The 20,560-nt window shown below is 47.4% G+C and overlaps 2 protein-coding genes across 6 annotated transcripts in view; one reads left to right on the top strand and one right to left on the bottom strand.

Moving 5' to 3' along the window:
• Positions 1-20,560, top strand: part of VEPH1 (ventricular zone expressed PH domain containing 1) — a 238,800-nt gene that overhangs the window by 60,389 nt on the left and 157,851 nt on the right. The window contains exon 5 of one of the 5 annotated variants that reach the window (XM_079100395.1): positions 14,774-14,937. The exons of 3 other annotated variants lie outside the window; for them this stretch is intronic. In XM_079100395.1, the coding sequence (XP_078956521.1) occupies positions 14,774-14,937 (164 nt within the window). Of the gene's footprint in view, positions 1-14,773; positions 14,938-20,560 lie in introns of those variants that run through there. One more of the 5 variants, XM_079100393.1, reaches the window with a different exon arrangement.
• PTX3 (pentraxin 3) lies at positions 1,478-8,107 on the bottom strand. Its single transcript, XM_079100400.1, has 3 exons — positions 7,007-8,107; positions 6,192-6,554; positions 1,478-2,669 (listed from the first exon to the last, which is right to left on the bottom strand). Exons 1-3 carry the CDS (start codon positions 7,134-7,136, stop codon positions 2,059-2,061), a joined length of 1,104 nt encoding a protein of 367 aa, XP_078956526.1. The 5' UTR covers positions 7,137-8,107; the 3' UTR covers positions 1,478-2,058.

Genomic DNA, 20,560 nt, shown 5'->3' on the forward strand with positions numbered 1-20,560 from the left:
AGGCCAGGCCAGGTAGCTTCATAATCATCAGAAACTCCGGCTTCTGTATTGTTGCATGAAATCTCATGGTTTGAAATGGTTGCTGAAATTCCAGCCATCATCACCACATTCCAATAAGACAGAAGGAAGAAGAAGAAAATCATTTGTAGCATTTCAACAATGGTCAGAACTTAGACACATGGCCACGTTCAGCTACAGGTAATGCTGGAAAATGTTAACTTTACCTTCGTGGCCATTAAAACTAGAATTCTATTACTTGGGAAAAGAGGTAAATCGAGTATCAGAGAACAATGAGAAGTCCTTAGCACCCATTTCCAGACTTTTGCTGTAGCAGATGAAGTTTCTATTTGTATGACTCAGGATTACTTTATTCCTTCTGTTTGTTTATTCTTTGCCCCAACATAGAAACCCCAGGAGAAGTTAAAATTCCCTTACTTTTACTTTTGTTAGCCTGGAGTGTGCATTGTCTGGTCCGCATCAACTGGGGTCTCTTACACAGGCCCAATCCATGAGGAGACTTGAGAGGAAGTTGCAGGCATGCCTGACTCTCTGCTGAGTCTGGGTGGGTACCCTTTAGCAGACGGGGCCTCAAGGGGAGGACTCACAAACGTCAGTGAAGTGATCTCCCTGGGTCTGAGACCTGGCCTCTCGGCTCATAACTGCAAGTCATTTAGAGGCTTCGTCGGCATGGTTTTGTGGTTCTCAAGGGTAGAATAAAACTCTGATGATATCAGGAACATCCTCAAAAATTATTACATTTATGGGATTTTTATTGCCTAAAAGCACCAAAAGCTCAACGCCCTCCTTTTTCCTGAGACGGTCCGGGAGAGTCAGGTACCTTGTCAAAGGACACTCGACTAGTTACAGATCACCGCTGGCCCTCTTTGCAAAGCTTCAAGCAGGATGTGACCTGCATCTGTTCCAGCCCTATCTTTGGAAGGACACTCCAGCACTGTGGTTCACCTACTTCAGAAACAGCTTCTTAAGACCAGCCCCTGAAGACACCAGGGCCCAGGAAGTGGCCCAGGTGGGCCACCCTCTCCCCTGGGAGGATGAGAGCCGTGTACCTTGAGCCCAGGAGTTACTGCTTGGTTCCCAGATTCCTAGTTCTCCCCAGCGACCACTGCGTGCAGGTGCCACGCTGTCTCTGGGGCACTCGGATAACGCATGCTTGTTTTGTGTTACATGGAATCTTCAAACTGGAAGAGACCTAGAGATCCTACTTCCTCAACTGCTTGACTTCTCAGGCCAGGAAACTAAACCCCAGCAAGATGAGTTGACTTAGCCAAGATCCTGTTTCTTACTTAGAATTTAGGGGAGGCCCAAACTTAAGACTCAACAGTTTGTTTCTAACAACATTAACCATTGCTATTTATGTCATCAATTAGTCTCTGAAAACTAACTGCCCGACTTCAATGAAAAAGGGAAAGTGCCCGTCTCCAAAGCCTGCCTTCCACCTAGAATCAGATGCCACAAGCTAGTTTTATAAAACATTTTATTTACAGCAGAGCTTTACAAAAATAAAATTAATACAAACCATTTCAGAATATAACTTACACAACTATCCTCTTAAAAAAAAGAGACATTTGACCATAACACATAAACTACATTTGTATTCGTTAAGTCACTTTGTGGTATAAATATGTTTTTATCATCATTTTCCATAGCAAAAGTACATACCAGTAAGAATGAACAGTGGACAACCGATCCTGTTTTGTAATTCTTCCAATGCAAAATTCATCTCTGGCCAAAAATAAATTAACCAAAGGAGAGCAGAACAGTCGCCCCTCTGTTCAACAGTACAGCCCTTTTCAATTATTTGGCGTTTATCTGACAGCGACACCGCATTAATCTGAAGGCGCGACCCAGGTCTGGTGACAGTCCCCCACGCCTTCTCCGATGTCTCCCTTCCGCTGTTTACTCTGGATTTTGCCAAGATAAATAAAGGCCCATCTGGCCTCTCAAGTCGACCGGTCTCAAGTGTTCCCATTGCGCGCCGGCCTCGAGCCTCGGCCTCTGGCGGGGCTGCAGCGAGTCTGACCTTGACTCCGCGCAAGCCTAGGAGACATACTGCGCGCCTCCATGCGGCTGGATCTCGGTGACGCCCCAGCCGACCACGTTGCCCCGGCGGCTGCAGGACTCCGGCCCCGCGGCCGCGCGCACCTCCTCCGGGCGCAGCGCGCGGTCCCACAGGTTGAAGGCCGTCACTCTGCCCGCGAAGGCCCGGGCCTCGTCGAAGCCGCCCGCGCAGCAGCCGTTCTTCTCCTGGCCCAGCTGCAGCGCGCCGCCCTCGGGGACCACGTGGCCGCTGGCCTTCCCCACCGCCGCCGCCACCAGCTCGCCGTCCGCCCACAGCGCCGCGCGCCCTTCTGCCGAAGTCCAGGAGCCGCACAGGTGGGTCCACCTGCCGGGGGAGACCGCGGTGTCGGCCACCAGCGCGTTCTCCTCTCCGCCCACCACAAACGCCACCGCCTGCGGGCCGAGGTACAGCTGGATCTCGTAGGGATTCCTCTTGGTGCCGTAGGAGAACAGGACGGTCTTGTTCAAGACCTCGGTGGCTTTGACCCAGATGCAGGCACTGAGGGACTCCAGCTTCATGGGTCTCACCGGATGCACGCTTCCGAAAATCTTCTTGGAACGCATGGGGAATAAGAGCGCCGTTTCGCAGCCTGGAGCAGCAAGGAGGAGGAATGGGAGAGAAGCTCAGAACGAGTCTCACTGAGTGACTTTGGCACAGGCACGTTAGTGACTGTAATTGATAACAATATGCAATGTTGCATGGTGACTGAGGGTCCTCGAGTCTGATCGCTCAAAGAAGATGACAAGAAAGTCGTCTGTCCTACTCAATGAAGCATCTGAATAGAGGGGTGAGCCCGCAGATAGAAAGGCCAACCCTCCAAACCCGCAAAGTAATAAAAACTACCAACAACCACCTCCCCTCCCAATTAACTTTTTTTTTTTTTTAACGTTGAATCACAATGAGCTAACTTAAGACAATGACCTATAATTCCCAGGGGTTCAGAGCTGACTGGCTTCCCTCCTCTAGCCTTCACTAGCATCCTAGAATAATAAACCCATGAAACCCAGAGGGCCTGCCTCATTATATGTGGCCATTATCCACATGCCTTTTCAACAAAATTGTAGCACAGTGATGTTATTGGGGAATACATCTTAATAACCACATGTTCTCAGATGTTTGAAGTTGTGGCCTTCAAAAAGTTTGCAGAAAAATAAACTTTGAAAGGCAACAGTGTATAATAACCATGACTAAAGGGTAGTCACTGTGCATCAGATACTGTGCTAATCCATTGGTTGTTATTTTAATTCATCCTCACACCAACCCTAAAAAATATACTTTTTATTCCCATTTTACAGATGTGAAAATGAGGCAAAAGGAACTTATCTGTGCTTCCATAGCTGATAACTATGGAAGTCTGGCTATAGAGACCACACCCTTAAACAGCACACTATATATTGCCTCCAAATAACAGAATCCTTGGATTTGGCTAGGAGGCTGGAATTCAATTAGTTTTGCTGCTCATGAGTACTGAGCAGCTTTTGGTAAGTCCCATCCCCTCTCCAGGCCTCACTGCTATCTATAAAAGACCCTTCTATTTCCCAAGTTTGTAAGTCACAAGTAGAAAGCACTCAAGAAGAACTGGGTAGTCCAAGGAGGTGCTTCAAAATTCCTGCTTTGTTCACATGCTTATAAATATTAGTTGCACAGTAACAGAAAAGTTTAAGAGGAATGAATTCTTCCTAGGGGCCTGGCTGGAGAACATGTTTCTGCTAAGGAAGACTTTGGGGTGAGAGTTTGTGAACTCACTCCTCTGTCCTGCTCAAGGCCCCAGGGGCACCTGGGAGCTGGGGATGCTGAAGTGAAGACCTTTCTGGGAAATGATGGTGCTGAAACTCTAACACATGGGCTCCCTGCACATGGGCGTGATAAGGAATTTTTAAAAATGAAATTAGGGCCAGGTATTTTTTTTTTTTTGCAGTGCTGGGATTGAACCTTGAACCCAGGGCCTTGTGCTTACAAGGCAAGCACGCTACCAACTGAGCTATATCCCCAGCCCCTTACTTTATAACAAACTGACCATGGGCCCTAAAATGGTTTTGAAAACCCGAAAACATTTCAACACTAACTGGTGAACAGGCAGAATTTGCAGGAACCAAATGTCCATGCAAAGGGTTGTAACCTATGTTCCAACTCCTACAAATGGCTCTAAGCTGGCTCCGTCCTGAAAACATGAAGCACGTGTGGATTTTAACCTTTACTGATGGTTAGAAGAAATGCTGAAGCTCAGGAATCTCAGGAAATCATATAAAAGTAACTGCAATACTAATGCACAAAACTGATCCTGTTATTCTTGAAAATTCAATCTGTTCCCTGAAAAAGTTAATGTCAAAGTTTTTAAAAATTAATTTTTAACGAGGTATTTTTCAATGAAGTTGCTAGGTTTAATTTTTTTCTAAATGCATACATTAATTAAATCAAATGAAGATCATAGAACAAAAGATTACCCTATCCAACCAAGGGCATGTGAGATATTCTGGTCTGTTAAGTTTTAGTCAAGTGGCTTTGGAGAGAGTGCCTACTGCAATCTAATTAACTGACTTCCTGTTTAAGTAAGCCCAGGCGGTCAGGATCACATTCCAGAGCATTCCTGACTGCATCTGGGAGACCCCACTTCTCTCTAGGCTGCACTGGCTGCATAGAGTAGAGATATGTGTTGCAATTTTTTGTGGGCTTCTTTTGGGGGTCAGTGATTGAGGCTCTTTATGCCTCTAAAAATATCAGAAACTCTCCCATGAAATAGCTTTTAACTAAGAGGTTTTCCTAATGATATTATCAAAGATCAAGCAAAATTAAAACCAGCTTCTTAGCTGACAACAGAGTGATTAGGAATCCCTTAGGAGCTGAACTGGCAGGAGACCAAAAGTGGACAAATTAGACCTTTTGGGTAAAAGTAGTATTGAATGTAGTAAGAACTGGCATTTAGAATTCAGAAGCATATCCCTCTTCTGCTGTAACTAATATGCAAAGGTGAAGAAGAAGATTAGGGTAATTCTTCTGTTCTTCAGGTACATTTTATGTACAGTGGCTTTACATGGTTTGCAGAGCACAAGAAATTCCATGCATGAAAACAGAGAAATGATCATGTCTCCTCTCACATGAAGGCTCTATTTTACATTCGACTCTATGTTTTCTCTCCTCTGAAGCTGTATTTAATATTTAAGAAAGTGTGCCCTGTACTGCTAACTAGTCCTCCAGGACTTCGCACAGACCAGCAGTCTGGCCTGGTTTCCAGAGTTTAACTGCAAACTCTCTCACACGTGCTTATGACTTCTCCCTGCCTCATCCGGTAGAAGTTGCTTTACTGGAAATGAAGGGAAGGATGGCATTGTTTGATTGTTTTTGTTTATGAAGCTTGTCATATTTTCTGACATGACACGAATTTTCTAAAATAAACCCCAAATGATTATTACATCACCATTTCTTAGAAATGTTGACTAAGAAAGGAGTATATTTAGCTCCAGGTCTTTCATCTCTTTCTTTGACCAACTTTAAAATGCATTATCTCGGGAGCCCAAGTCTGTTGGGGGGGTTCATGGAGTGTCCGGGGCCAGTTCCCACAGGTACACCGAGTGGGGACCGTCTGTCTTGCGCGTGGCCCTCTGAGCCCCTAGGTGGGGAGGACCGCCTGCACGCACGCCCTCCGTCTTCCACAGATCCCGCGCGCTGGCGGGGTAGGGAGAGCCCTGGGGAACTGCTGACCCTTGGGGAGCACGGGTTCAGCCAAGTCTCCCACTGGGAATGGGCCGGGAGGAGGAGCCGGCGGGGGGCCCTGAAATAGCGCGGGAAACCAGAGCTCCAGCGGAGAGCGGGGCAGGACAAAATTAGAACTGGAAATCCCTAACGGAGGGAAGCTGAGCCGCTCGGGTCGCGGTCATAACCGGCCTGTGGAGCCCCTGCAGCGCCGGGCGGGATCGGGTGTCAGCGGCCCTTGACGTCTGCTTCCAGACGGATGGCCGGGCCCCAGCCTTCCTCTGGGCGGCCACGGCCCGGGATGCTCAGGACAAGCCCCGCCTCGCGTGCGCCTCTGCGCCCCTGGCCCGGCTCGCTGCAGCAGAGCTCCGCGGAGTTTCTGCGGCCGAGGAGTCGCGTCTCGCCCCCGCGTCGCGCTTACCTGCCGGCAGCCAGCGCCGGGCGGCCCAGCCCTGCAGGGCGCGCAGCTCCGCCCGCGTCCGCCGCAGCTCCTCCAGCAGCGCGCCCGGCGCCTCAGCGCCCTCCAGGCGCGCCAGCCTGCGGCCCGCGTCGCGGCTCGCCCGCAGCAGCTCCTCCAGCGCTCCCGCCAGCCCGGCCTCCGCGGGGCACGGCCGCGCCAGGCCTCCCGCCAGCCGGCTCAGCTCCGCGCGCAGCCGCTGCAGCTCGCCGCGCAGCAAGTCGTCGGTGGCCTGCAGCAGCATGCCCTCGCGCATCTGCGAGTTCTCCAGCATGATGAACAGCTTGTCCCACTCCGAGTGCTCCCGGCGGCAGTCGCACGGCGTGGCTAGAGCGCGGGACACACAGGTTACAGCCCGCCTGGTCTTCCCTGGGGGCGCGCGGTGCAAGCTGACCTCCCTCGGTGGTCCTCGGGCACAGCCTGGTCTCACCCACATCCCCCTTCCTCTTAAGGACACCTCAGAGTAACAGCCGTAAATATCTCAAAAATGAAGGAAACCATTCCGTCCGGGAGAGTTTAAGATGAACTCTATGAAATTGCCGTTTATGCAGCTGGACTCAGCCAGATGTCGGCGATTTCGCGTGGTCCAACTCATGATGTATCTGCTACAGAAAAAACTTTCGAAACCTCCCCCTTTTCCTCAATTATCTCTCCCTTGTGCAAAAGCAAACTATAATCTTTAGCTTGTTCCCTTAGCTACAAAGTATATGTATGTTATTTAGACCGAAAGGAGCGGGACATGTAATTGGGGTTAGCAGAGAAAGTTGAAAAGAACTTACGGTCCTCGGTGGGATGGAGTCCGTTGAATATTTCATTGTCCATGTTCACGTACATGAGGTCGTAGTCATCCGAGTTCTCGGCCAACACTGCAGCGCAGAGAGCGCAAAGCAGAATCACCAGGCGATGCATTGCTGGAGAGACGAAGTTCTTTCCCGGCTGGCGGGAGGGAGCAAGCCAGGGCTCCAGTGAGCAGGGCGCAGGCAGTGAGAGGGAGAGGCTGGGCCGAGCTTAATAAACCCCGCGAAGCCTGAATGGGGATGAGTAATGCCCGTGGCACCGCACCGGAGTTCCCCTGGATTTGGGGGAGGGGGCTGGGGGGAGGGGGAGGGGGACGTGGAAGTTGCACAATATTAAGCCACAAAGGCTTACACTGCAGTCAGATTAATTGGAGGAGGGTCAGAGGGGAAAGAGGGGAGAAGCTGGGCTCGACAGTCCCCCTGAGATTAGCCTTTGTAACTTGAATTGTTAGCGCTAGGGATGAGGGGGCGGGGAGAGACATAACTCAGCGGGAAGGGAGGTGTGAATGCAAATAATCATTTCGGCATTTTGTGTGAGTTTTTATTATTTCACAACCCTTTACAGAAAACTTTTTTTTTTTCACTTGTCTTTTGGACCCTTGTCAGCTGTTAAAGTGGCTCTGTGATTCCAAGGTAAACCAACACATAAAGAATTTCTTGGACTGACTCTGGAAGCCAAGACGGTTCTGAGTTATCTTGTCTTCAGTCCTTTAGGAGTTGCAGCTATACTTTTACCAACACATTTTCAGTGGTTAGCACAGTACGAATGGATAAGCCTAAAATGGAAAGGAGCTGGGGGAGGGGGAGATAAAATGACTTTAGACTTGTTTCTTTTCATAACCTAGTATTATGTGGACGTTATATTATTCTATGAGACTTAGAGAAAAGGATCATAGTATAAAAGTAAATTCAGTGACTCCTTCTGACAATACATGGAGAACTATGACAATTGAAAAACCTCCTGTAAAAAATCTAGAAATGTGTTTACTTATAATAATATTAGTAACAAAAATTCAGATGAGGTCCAAAGCCAGTTCGGTAGTACTGAGCAGAAGGATCACAAGGTCAAGGTCAGCCTGGGTACTTTAGCAAGACCCTATCTCAAAATTAAAACAAAAAAAAAGGGGGGGGGTGCTGGGGAAGTAGCTCTGTGGCAAAATGCACAATAAAGTAAGGAAACTATCCAGTATCAAAGAGAGAGGGGGAAACTAAATGAGAAGGGCAGGCTCAAGGTCAGCTGGAGCAGAGCCAAGGAGGCTAGGTCATCAGCCACAAGCAGTGTTAATGGCCACATGGGAGCAGAGCTTGGGCAGAGGACGGGGAGTTAGAAGTGAGACCCTCCCTAGGGCCAGGACCCTCAGAAGTCTACAGATTGGATTTCAGGGGTGAAACACCACTCTGCCCAAGCATGAGAAACAGGAATCTCTCTTCTGCTGAACACTACAAGACACCTAAGGGTTGATGACTTTGGGCCTCACATGTTTAGAATGCAGATACTATCTGCACCAGTAAAAAAATGGATGCACAATCATAGATATTTCAAAATGTGGGGGAATGATTCATCATAACTGAGAATCCACAGACCCAAAGCAGTGAAACATCTCTACCCAATAACTTCACTAATTTAAAATCTCAGCTCAAAACCAGAAAATAAGTTTAAAATTATTTAAGAACTAAAGGAAGAAAGTAGAAATATGAGAAGGAATAAGATATTGTCAGACTGCTTGTCACATACCTATACTCCCAGTGGATCTGGAGGCTGAGGCAGGAGAATCCCAAGTTCAAAGTCAGCCTGAGCAACTTAGCAAGGCCCTAAGCAAGTTATCGAGACCCTTTCCCTAAATAAAATATTTAAAAAATGGCTGGAAAGGTAGGTCAGTGGTTAAGCACCCCTGGGTTCAATCCCTGGCACCAAAAATAAAAAACAAAAAAGTAAAAAACTAGGCAGGTTTTCTTAATAATCAAATATAACTTCTAGAAATGGAAAAACTAATAGAAAATTTTAAAAGAGCAAGGAATGGATTAAAAGGCAAATCAGTCAAAGCTGAAGAGAGTATTAATGACCTGGAAGACAGACCTAAGAGAATAATCCAAAATACACTCATTTTCTGTTTGGTTTCTGAAATCTTTTCAATGTTGAGGGGAATGATTAAAAAAAACCAAAAGTTAAATTTACTTTGTTCAAGACGGTTTGTTATAATTTTAAGGGCAACTACCAAAACCAAAAGGAAAAAGGAAATGGATGTCCAAATACAAGGAATAGAGATAATTAAAAAAAAAAAAAACAAAACAAAACCCCTTTGATCTATTTAATAAAGCAAGGAGGAAAGAAAAGCACAGAAAAATCAAGATCCACAAAAAGCACAATACAATGTGGCTAAAACCAAGTCCAAATATAATGATAATCACCACAAGTGCTAATGATACATTTTCTCCCTAAGATACAAATGTTGTCAGACAGGAATATTTTGAAAACTCAACTATACATCACAGTTACCTATGATAGAAAGCAACATGTAAGACATAAGAGAAATGTTGAAAGTTAAAAAATTTAAAAGGGAAAGGGATGAATGGAATTTAGGAGCAAATACTATTCAAAAAACCAGTAGCGCTATTTTGCTATCAGATGAAAACAGACACCTAGGGTCGTTACACAATTAAATATCAGGATACTCTTAAAGGGTAATGAAATCCCATTATGATTAATGTAATATTTTTCCAGGAAGATAACTTGGAAGAATCTAGTAACATTTCAGAAAATATATACCAGAAATTGACAGAATTATTTAAAAAATCAACAAATCATTGATCATGGAGGGAGAAGTTAAGGGAAGTGATGAATTCATCTGTTGTGGCTGATATTCAAAAGGCAAAAGAAAGGAAGACCCACTACAGGACATAGAAACTTTAAGAAGTTGTTGTAATAAAATATATAGTGCCTGACAGTTTAGTAGGCAATTCCTACAAATATGCAAGCAGCACATAAACCCCATCTTATTTGAAGTGCTTCTGGGAAGAGAATGTGCAGGAATGTGCCAAGTTAATCTTACATGTCTTGTAATTATAATACCAAAAAGAAAGAAGGACGTTATAGGGAAGGGAAATTGCAGGTAGTCTCATTTAAAAGCATGGCTATTTATACTAAATAAGAAATATCCAAACAAACCCAGAAATAGATACATAAAATACATCACGATTAAGCTGAGTTCATTCTAAGACTGCAAGAGGATTAATCTCAGAATAGCTATTAATTTGTTATGTTAGCTGTTTCAATAAGAATTATGATTGTGTCACCAGATGAGAAAACGCATTTGATAAAATTCAATCCTCACAATCAAACTAGAAAACAGACAGGAACTTATATAAATGGATAAAATGTAAATACCAAAACTGTTAGTTTCCCATTGATGTGACCTAATACTTGAGAAAAATCAACTTAATGGAGGAAAGATTTATTTCGGCTCGCAGATTTAGAGGTTTCAGTCCATGGCCACCAGGCACTGTTGCTTGTGGGCCCTTGGTGAGGAGAACATCATGGCAGAGAGGAGACAGAAATAGAGAGAGAAAGGGGCAGGGGACAAGATACACCCTTCAAGAACATGCTCCTGGTGACCTACTTCTTCCAACTGGACCCCACCCTGAAGCTCCTGTCACCTCCCAATAGCACCACAGACCAGCAAATAGGCCCTTGGCACATGACCTTTATGGAACATATTAGATCCAAACCATAACAACAGCCCACACAAACAGCTACCTATATAATTGTAAATTATAAAAGTATGCTTCCTTGGAAAGATAGTTGTTAAAAACAGAAATAACATAAGGGTGCTCACGGATGTGGCTCTCCTCATTGGAGAATAAGAAATTCCAGCCAGCGAAGTAGGACGTCAGGACATAAGATGAAAGAACAAGAATGGAGATGGGAAGAAAGAAACCTCTCATCAATCATCATGAGTTGATTACCCACATACGGAAAACCCATAAGACTTAAAAGACATTAGTAATGAAAGAATTGAGCCAGTTTTGCTAGATGTAAGATCAACATACAAAAAAATCTATTGTTTTCTTAATACTAGCAGATAAATTGAAAATATCCTTTGGTGGAGAAAGCTTCCATTTATAGTAGCAGCAACATATGTAGGATACCTCGGCATCAATTTAATAAAAGATACATAAGGCACAGCCAATATTACAGCCCTTTCTTGAAAGACATAAAAAATATCTACACAGATGGAAAGATAAATCATATTCTTGAATGGGAAGACTTAGTGTCACAGAGATGTCAATTATACCAGTCTGTATATCCAATATGGAAAAAGAATCCAAACCTATTTTTCAAAGAAGTTGATAAACTGTTGCTAAAATTTTCATATAAGTCAACCAAGAGGAATTTAAAGAAGTAGAAGGTGAGGAAATTTCCCCTCTGATGATTTATCGTGAGGTTATTGTAATTAAGAAAATGTGGAATTGGTAAGGAGTAGATAAGCCTAGGAACGGGCCCCCGGCGAGTATGGGAGCCCCTGCCTATCAAAGAGGTGCTGCAGATCACAAGAGCAACATCAGCCTCGGGGGGGAAGTGGTGCTGGGACAAATGCTCTTCCACAAAGAAGAAAATGGAATTAGGTTCCTTCCTCATATGGGCAAAAGCAAATTCCAGATAGTCAAAACAGAAAAACAAAACCTAATGCTTTTAGGAGAAAATATGGAACAATATTTTTATGAACCTAGAGAAAGTTTTCTCACTAACACCACCACCACCACCACCAACAACAAAAACCCTCATAAACCATAAAGTTAAAAATTGAAAAACTAACCAACTCTATTAAGATCCCTACTTTAAATTGATAAATCCACAAATAATTATCTCCAGAATAAGTTAGAAAAATTCTAAAAATTAATAAGAAAAATGCAACCATCATAATAGAAAATACACTAAGGATATGAATGACTAAAATCACAGGAGAAGAAATGACCAGTAAATATCCAAAGAAAAAGGGTACACAGCCTCTCGAGCCATTAAGATGAACATTAAAATCATGAGATATGATTAGGCACCCCATCAGATTAGCAAAAGCCAGTGAAAGCCAGTGGCTGTCAAGACCAAATGCTGGCAAGGACACGGAGCCACAGAAACACTAGTGCGGCTGGTTGGAGTAGAAATTCCTGTACTCCTGGTGGTAGGCAGAATAATGGCCCCCAAGATGTGCACAGTTCACCCCTGCAGCCTGTAAGCCTCTACCTAATATTGCGTTCGAGACAGATTAAGGTTGCTATGGGAGCCCATCTCAGATTATCCAGGTGGGCCCAATGTAATCACAGGGGTCCTTAAAAGCGAAAGAAGGAGCCGGGTGGGGTGGCACATGCCCTCAATCCCAGGGACCCAGGAGGCTGAGTCAGGAGGATCATGAGTTCGAAGTCAACCTCAGCAACCTAGTGAGGCCCTAAAACAACTTAGTCAGACCCTGTCTCTAAATAAAAAATAAAAAGGTCTGGGGACATGGCTCAGTGACTGGGTGCCCCTGGGTTCAATCCCTGGTACAAAAAAAAAAAAAGAAAAGAAAAGAAAAGAAAAAAAGAAAAAGAAAGTGAAAGAGGGAGGTGGAAGACAGAATCAGATGTGGAGATGTGGTGACACAGGGGATGAAGGTGTCATTGTCATCTTTGAGACAAACAAAGGAGCCACAGCCAGGACACAGGAGGACCTCCAGAAGTCAAGGAGACCTTCATGAGGGACCAAGTCTTGCTTACAGTTGGTCCTCACCTGCGAGACTCAGATGAGACCTTGGAACTCCATCTTTATTCTCGGCATGAACAGTGATAATTTCTTATGCAACTATAGAAAACTAACACCATGGCTTTACAAAAGAAAATTCTGGAACATTCTAGAAAATGACCTGCCAGGGGCACCCCACCATCATGCTGCTGAATTATGTGGTCCAGGGGACCACAGACTTCACCTGAGAACATTCTAGAAATTCAGAAATGCTTCCTGATTAAAAAGAACGTGTTGATCTGTGAGTGGAATTTACAGGATCTCTACATCCAGAAGTCTTCGTCAGTCTAGTCCAGAAAAGCTTTTCTGCATTTATTTTTGTATTATTTGATTAAAATTGAAGCCAGTTGAAATGAGTAATCTCGGGATTTCCCCTTCAACACTTCCAGAGCCTTTAGCAAGTGCTGTATCAAAAAGCCATAGGGCAGTTCCCTGTCCTGCAGTTCAGCTCTAGTTCATTCAACATGACCTCGCTCATCTTGATCAGAGTATGTATACAACCACATTCTAGGACCCGATGGGTTCTGTACAGATGGTGTACTGCGTTAAAACTTCCTGACCCTTTAAGGAGACGCTCTTAGTAAGAATAAACAGCAAACAAACAAAATAAGTTATTTAAAATCACATTGTTGAAACTGGATACAGATAGACACAACTTCCTTAAAAAAAAGAGAGAAAGAAAATCTGAGTATTTCTACACTCTTGTACTCTGGCTATGTTTGAGATTAATTCTATGAAGTACATATGGAAAAAGCAGCTCTTCTTATTTTTTTGTGCATTCAGTTTTATCCAGAGTTACCCTTTCACTGAATGTAAATATTGATATTCTGAAAATCCCTGCCATCTTTCCTGAATGCTTGTAACTAAATGTCTCTTGTATGTAAGATTGTTCCCAGTACCTAATGAAGGGCCACATATGGGTCATTTGGGTAGGTCTTCTATACACAAAGCCAAGTTTAAAGTAAAAGTAAACAGAGCCAGGACAATTCTTGTTCAAGAGATCCCTAGAAACCAATCCCCCGAGACACTTAAGTACTTGAGAGGATTTTGAGAAAAAAAAAAAAAAAAAAAATCCATACCATAAAGCGATAAGCAGATGTTTCCCATATGTCGTTTGCAGATCAGTCCCTGCAGCTTATATGACCTTTTTCTCTTGAAATTTTGCATTTTAAATGCCGTTGTCTTATATGTCTTTGAGGCAGATCATATGTGACAAACCGGCTGAGTCTAAACTTCCCTTGAAACAGGGCAGAAATCGGGGGTCTGAATCTGCATGGCTACCTTCTAAGCTCCGGTAAACACAAGGCAGGAGAAGTTGGCACGTCATTCCCCTGACTGACCTCTGTAGCTCAGGAATGCGAACACATTCCTCTGCGCTGCTCTGGGCTCCTTTCCCTGAGGTCGCCCCTACGACATTGCTTGCTTTTCACTGCAACATCCTGCAACTCAGGAATCCTTGATTGGAACGCTGTCCTTCCCAAGGGTGTGATCTGTTACTTTCCCCATGTGGCATGACTCAGGGAAAATGTTCCTGAGGTAATAATGCTAATGCTGTCACAAGATGTTTCCTTTTAGGGCATCAGTTTAAATCAAGCTTTAAGTGATTTTTGAGAAAAAGATGCTGTGTGATTTTATTTGTTTTTGTACCAGGGATTGAACCCGGGGCACTTAACCACTGAGCCACATCTCCAGCCCTACCTATTTATTTATTTATTTATTTTTGAGACAGGGCTGTCTAGGGCCTTCCTAAGTTGCTGAGGCTGGCTTTGAACTTGTGATCCTCCTGCCTCAGCCTCCCAAGTTGCTGGAATTACAGGCATGCACCTCTGTGCCTGGTGACGCTGTGTGTTCTTTTTAACAGAAGTGGTGTGCTGTTCAGTGTGTGAGCACAGAGGAGCTGCATTGGCAATGTGGCATTTCTATGGCTGTGGGCAAGTGAAGTCACCACTCCCTTTACCCGTCTGTCTCCTCAACAGGAAATGCCATGTTGTTGAGGGTGTTGCCTGCCGTGTGTGACAAGCAGCCCCAGCCGATCCGCCGACACCTGACGGGCCTCCTGGCCTTGATGCCTCAGCTGGAGCAGCCGGAGCAGTACCACCTCCTGCGGCTCCTGCACGTGGCGGCGAGGAGGCCACTGGAGGTGAGAGGGCGTCCCAGCGCCGCGGCCCGCACACCCGCGCGGTTCCCGTGACGCCTCGCGTCCACGCTCGGACATCCCTCTGCAGGGAAGGCCTTCACCACTTGTGTAGCTAGGATCGTGCACACACACATGCGCACACGCACACACGTACGTGTACACACCCGTGTGTATTTGGTGAGGAACTGGCTCGTGCAGTTTGGGGGCTGAGCTGTCCCCACTGTTGTCTGGGAGACGGAGACCTAGGAAAGCCAGAGGCGCCGTTCAGTACCAACCCCTGGGGACCGACGGTGTCAGTCCCTGTCTGTGGGCGGGACACCGATGTTCCCGCTCAAGCGGGGAGGCAGCGCCATCTCCCTTCCTCCACTTCCTGTTCACCCACCAGTTGGATGGTGCCCTCCCGCCAGGGAAGGGCAATCTGCTTGACTCCGCACACGCAGTGAAGTGCTCGTCCCATCCGCAGACAGCCTCACAGGCCCACCGGAAATAGTGTGTGAGCAAGTATCAGGGCATCTGAGGCCCAGGTGCGGATGCACAGCTAACCACCACAGGGGAGGAAAATCAGCCAAGTGCAAGCCTATAGCCTGCGGGACGTCTCTCATGCAAGTTTAACGGGGTTACCTAACGGGGTTACCGGGGTTACCTGTTTTACCCCTTGAGCTCCTCCTGACCTGGACGGCAGCCAGAGAGAAACCAGAGGCTGCCAGGAAGGAGCAAGTGGATTCTGGAGGATTCCAACATGCATGCTTAGTGAAGAGGGATGGTGAACCCGAGGCTATGTCAATCATGGTGGCGTCTGTGCTCCCTCCCCTTCGGGTCAATATCCACCTCTTGCAAACACTGTCAACACTAGGGTAAGATGGGAGCATCTGTATTCAGCATCCAGACCTTGGGTTTAGCAACGGGGCTCACTAGCAAACGACCAGGGCAGTGTCAGGGGCAGGGCGGGTGCAGGCAGCATTTACTGTGGACAGCATATCAGGGAAGTTTAGGAAAGGCCCTTGTGAGTGTGGCCTGCCAATTCAGAAAGGCCAGATCGAAACAAGAGGGTTAAAAAGTACAGTAAGAACGAAGAAATGGAAGGTGTGCAAGGAAATACCAGACAGCACAGGGCGTCGGAGGAAGCCAAGGAATGCGATCAGGGCGCAAGTGAAGGCCCCAGCTTCAGAAAGGATCCAGGATGGCAGGAAGGTCGAGGGAACAGTGTGGTGTGGGGTGAGGCATGGCAGGGGGATCCCTGGTCGCCTAAGGCTCACTGAGTGGCCCCCAATGGGAGGTGTGTTCCTCACCTACTGATGCCATGATAAAACACCCAAACTTAGTGGTTTAAAGCCACACACATTTATTCTGTTTAGAATTCTGCAAGGCAGAAGTGCAAAATGGATCGGCAAGGCTGATTCCCTCTGGAGATCTGGGGAATCTTGTCCTTTCTGACTCTGAGACGCAGCTGGTGTTCCATGGCTCATCCCCCCTCACCTCTGCTTTTCTCACCCTGTCTCCTTCTCTGCCTCTGGCGCTCCCTTCTCCCTCCCTCTTAGGAGGATGCTGGTGGTCACACAGAGAAGTCAGGCTAATCTGCCATCTCAAGATCCTCATCTTATTCATGTCTACAGAGCTCCTTTGGCCACATGAGGTAGCGCACCTGCAGGTTCTGGGGACTGGAACACAGGTATCCTTGGGGGATCATTATTCTGCCTAACACAGGAGGAGCCTGGGGACCAGGTGATATGGGGAGAAGGGAGGAGTAACCAAAAAGCCAAATGTGGCTTCACAGATGCAACTGGTGTGCTGTTCTAGCTTCAGCCAGGGACTAGGAAGAGAGCAACCCCAGTTGGAGGGTGGGTTCAGTAGAAGCTCAAGAGGGATCTGAAGAGAATGTCATAATTAAAGCTATTTCCCACGGGGTAAAGGCTGGATGTGAAGGTGAATGAAGCAAAAGGAAGCTCACTTAAAGGACGAGGGAGGGAAAGGACTTGGGGCCACCCACCTAATATGGTGGGATGCGAGAGAGAGGGCCCCCCTCATGGTACTGTAAGAGCTTCTGTCCAAATGCGATGCTGCCCAGAGGCCCAGGGAGAGCTTATGAGCCCTGTGCTCACAACCTCCAAAAAGTGGTCCTGGATGGACTCTCAACTACTGAGCCCTCACAGCCCTGCTATCTCCGGCGAGTTTCTTACCCTCTTTCCTGACTGTCCCAGTCCTTTAGGTGGCAGCTTTGAAGTGCCGTGAATCTTCTCGGGCTCCTTTTCTCCCTCAGCTCCTACCACAGCAGAGTCTCACACTGTCGTGAATTTCTTGGCACTGGCCCCTCTCCTCTGGGCACTGGAGGCAGGTGCTTGGGACACGAGAACCTCCTGCTCATCCCCATGTCCCCAGGGCTAGTACAGCCCCTGGCAGTGGACACAGAAGTCCTTTAGTGCTCCGTGGATGAGGTAGTATTCGTGTCTAAATTTGCAGGGAACATGACAATTTTCAAGGACTCTTTATTTACACTTAATATCTCGTTAAATCCTACAAACGACTCTGTGATGTGTTATTTTTCCCTTCATGTTTTCTGTTGGTCATAGCAGACCCTCTGTCCAGAGCAGTGAGACAGCTCCAGGACTCGAAGCCAGGCCCTTTGGCTCAGCTCCCTCCTCTCCTGGCCTGGGGAGGTGACGGAGCCACCGAGCCACTTCCACTTGAGGGGGTCGTTCTCCAGCGCTGGCTGTGGCCCACAAAGGGCACTGATAGTGGCTGATCTCACGCCATGTGCCAGGCCCTGTGTGGGTGGGTCGCAGACATGACCTCATCCATTCCCCACAACAAGCTTTTCATTTTATACATGGACAAGCCAGAGTTTGGAGAGATGACGAACAGTGGTGGAGACAAGGAGTGGCTTGGCGAGGTGTCTTTTCACAGGCGCCTCAGCCTTATCAGCCCGACGGTCTTTATCTGGGTGAATCCATGTCTCCCTCCAGTCAGACTGTGCTCCTCCAAACCACACCATACAGACAGGCTGAGTCTGAGGCTAGTTAGGTAACTTTCTCAGAGTCAGAGAGGTGAGGCCAAGCTACCAATGAAATCTTTTGACACTAAAAATTGGAGGTGGTCAGGCTGTGACGTGTGGAGCAAATGGGTGTTCCAGAGAACATAGTAGAAGGTGCAGGGACGTGACAACCAGAGGGTGGGCTAGAGGATAGAAGGGGGAGTACTGACAGCAAGAGAAGAGGGGAGTGCAGACGTGGGTGGGTGCTGTGGGTGCTGAGCCTGAGTCCCAAGGCCAGGAGGCCAGGGTTAAGGGGCACCTGCAGTGACGTGTGTGGACTCTGCCGTTCAGCATCCTGACTGTGCAGAGAGTTGCAAAGGGGAAATGACTGCCCCCTGGTCCCTGTGGGCCCTCACCTGCCCCTCAGCTCTTCTGAGCTCTCGGGCCCACGCTGCCACAGCAGAGGTGGCTGAGTCGGCTCCTCTCCCCGCTGTCCTTAATTAGACATCCGGCAAGGGCACAGGAGGAATGTGGAGTCATGGCTTGTTGAGAGAGGAAAGTGAGTGAGTGGCAATAATCAGAAAGGCAGACTGCAGCCGGCACAGTGGCCACCCCTGGAGTCCCAACCAGCAGGAAGCTGAAGCAGGAGGATCACAAGTTCCAGGCTGGACTCAGCCACTTAGCAAGGCCCTCAGCAATGTAGCAAGACCCTGTCTCAAAATAAAACCCAAAAACAGAACTGGAAAGGTAGCTCAGTGGTGGAGCATCCCTGGGTTCAGTGTTTCAAAAAGAAAAGAAAAAGAAAAGAAGGAAATGCAGACTGCAGCTCTCAACTTAAGTCTAATCAATTTTACTTGAGATGAAATAAGCAGCTGAACAGGGAGGGCTTTGGTCCTGTGAGACTGTAATTAAATGGAACGTTGGTTTCTGCATGAGGGATCACTGACTAGCCCAGAGGTACCTGAGCAGGCCGGCACACGGGAATTTAAATACACACGGTGGTTCCTGCTTCCTGACCCTTCACACCACCCACCCTCTGACAGGGACAAGGTGACTCTCCAGGTCTGGAGGGTCAACAGTAGACCTTCAAAAGCTCTTCTCTACATAAGCTGCTGAACTCTGGGCTGGGGCTAGCTGGGCAGGTGGGCCCATCCTTCATCATGGCCTCTGGGCACCTTTCTTTCCAAAAAACTCTTCTTGGGGGCTGGGGCTGGGGCTCAGTGGTAAAGGGCTCACCTAGCATGTGTGAGGCCCTGGGTTTGATCCTCAGCACCATGTAAAAATAAAGGTATTGTGTCACCTACAACTAAAAAATATATTAAAAAAAAAACAAACTATTCTTCCCAGATGAAGAGAGGCTTCCCGTCTGATGACTCATGGTTGATACCTCTAGAGAGTCCTCAGGATCCACTTCTAGGAAAAGTCTGGGTGGTCAGTTTTCCGAGTGGCCTTATGAGAATGGACGCTGTCTTCTTGGCTGTCCCAGCCCTGCTGTAGTCTGACTGCCCCAAGGCACAGAATCTAGCAGCGTGTATATGCACCTCAGTTATCCTCAGACATGAACCTCTGCCCAAGGCACAGAGAGATGAGGGACAGAAAGGGCAGGGCAGCCCTCCGTGCAGGGGTGCTCAAACCTAGAGGCACTGCTCTACGGTCACTCCCCGCACCAGAGTCGCTCCCAGGATTCTCTGGGCAGCGAAGACCTTTCCTCCTCGCATGCCTAACCCTACAGCTCCTGACAGGCCTGCCAAGCTGATGGTGCTCGGAGATGGGTCTGGGTGTTGATTTAAAGTGAGAAGTCATTCACAGAACGCCGAGAAGGGGCGCCACGGAACACAGACCGCTCAACCTTGGAGCAGAGCCGCGGCTGTCGAAGACATGTTTTTCAGTGTGGAGGAAATGAGTAATAAAGGAAAGGGTGGCCATCATTTTGTAGACTTCTTGAGATTAGTGACCTTAATGCCAGCCAAGCTGAAAGAGGAAGTTTGGCCTCGGGGCCAATGTAAGAGTCACCGCGCATGTGCAGGCCACAGGCCTCCCTTTTATCCTGCACACGGGAATTTAAATGCCATCTGCTGCCAATTAAGTTATGGCAAGATCTTCGGAGGACCCTGTCCTTAAGGTGCCCATGGCCTGGTGAGATGAATCCCCAAAATTTCAACGCAGTGACAGCACACCAAGCTCGTGAACAGCCTGGGGTGGGAGGACAGAAGAGCGGGCCGGGCAAGGAGCAGAGCATCCAGCCGGGCCCCTCCCCTGCTGTGGAGGGCTCTGTCTGCCCCCTTCTCAGGCCCCTTCCCTACCCACTCCCTGATTGAAACAGCCCAGATGTCACCGTGGGAATCTGGAATGTCCCCCAAGGCGCATGGGTTGAAGGCTTGTCCCTAGTGCAGCAAAGTTTCAGAGGTGGGGCTTTGGGCAGTGACTGGATCCTGAGGGCTCTCACCCATGGGTGGATGAATCCATGGATGGATCGATACTTTGACGACATTATTGGAGGTGGTAGAAATTTTAGGAGGCAGGACCTAGTTAGGAAGTAGGTGGCTGGGGACATGCCCTGCGGACTTGTCCCTGGCCCCTTCTCTCTCTCCTCCTTTCCTCCTTCTTCCCAGCTGTCCTCCCCACACCCTTCCACCATGATGCTCTGCCATACCTCAG

The sequence above is a fragment of the Sciurus vulgaris genome (genome assembly GCF_902686455.1).
Source record: "Sciurus vulgaris genome assembly, chromosome: 10".
NCBI lineage: Eukaryota > Metazoa > Chordata > Mammalia > Rodentia > Sciuridae > Sciurus > Sciurus vulgaris.

What these genes read in the sequence shown, in the direction of transcription:
- PTX3 (XM_079100400.1), bottom strand. Translation starts at nt 7,136, where the DNA reads ATGCATCGCCTGGTGATTCTGCTTTGCGCTCTCTGCGCTGCAGTGTTG. An exon ending in ACTCCATCCCACCGAGGACC is followed by an intron (nt 6,555 to 7,006) that starts GTAAGTTCTTTT and finishes CCCGCGCTCTAG; the next exon opens with CCACGCCGTGCGACTGCCGC. An exon ending in CCGGCGCTGGCTGCCGGCAG is followed by an intron (nt 2,670 to 6,191) that starts GTAAGCGCGACG and finishes TTGCTGCTCCAG; the next exon opens with GCTGCGAAACGGCGCTCTTA.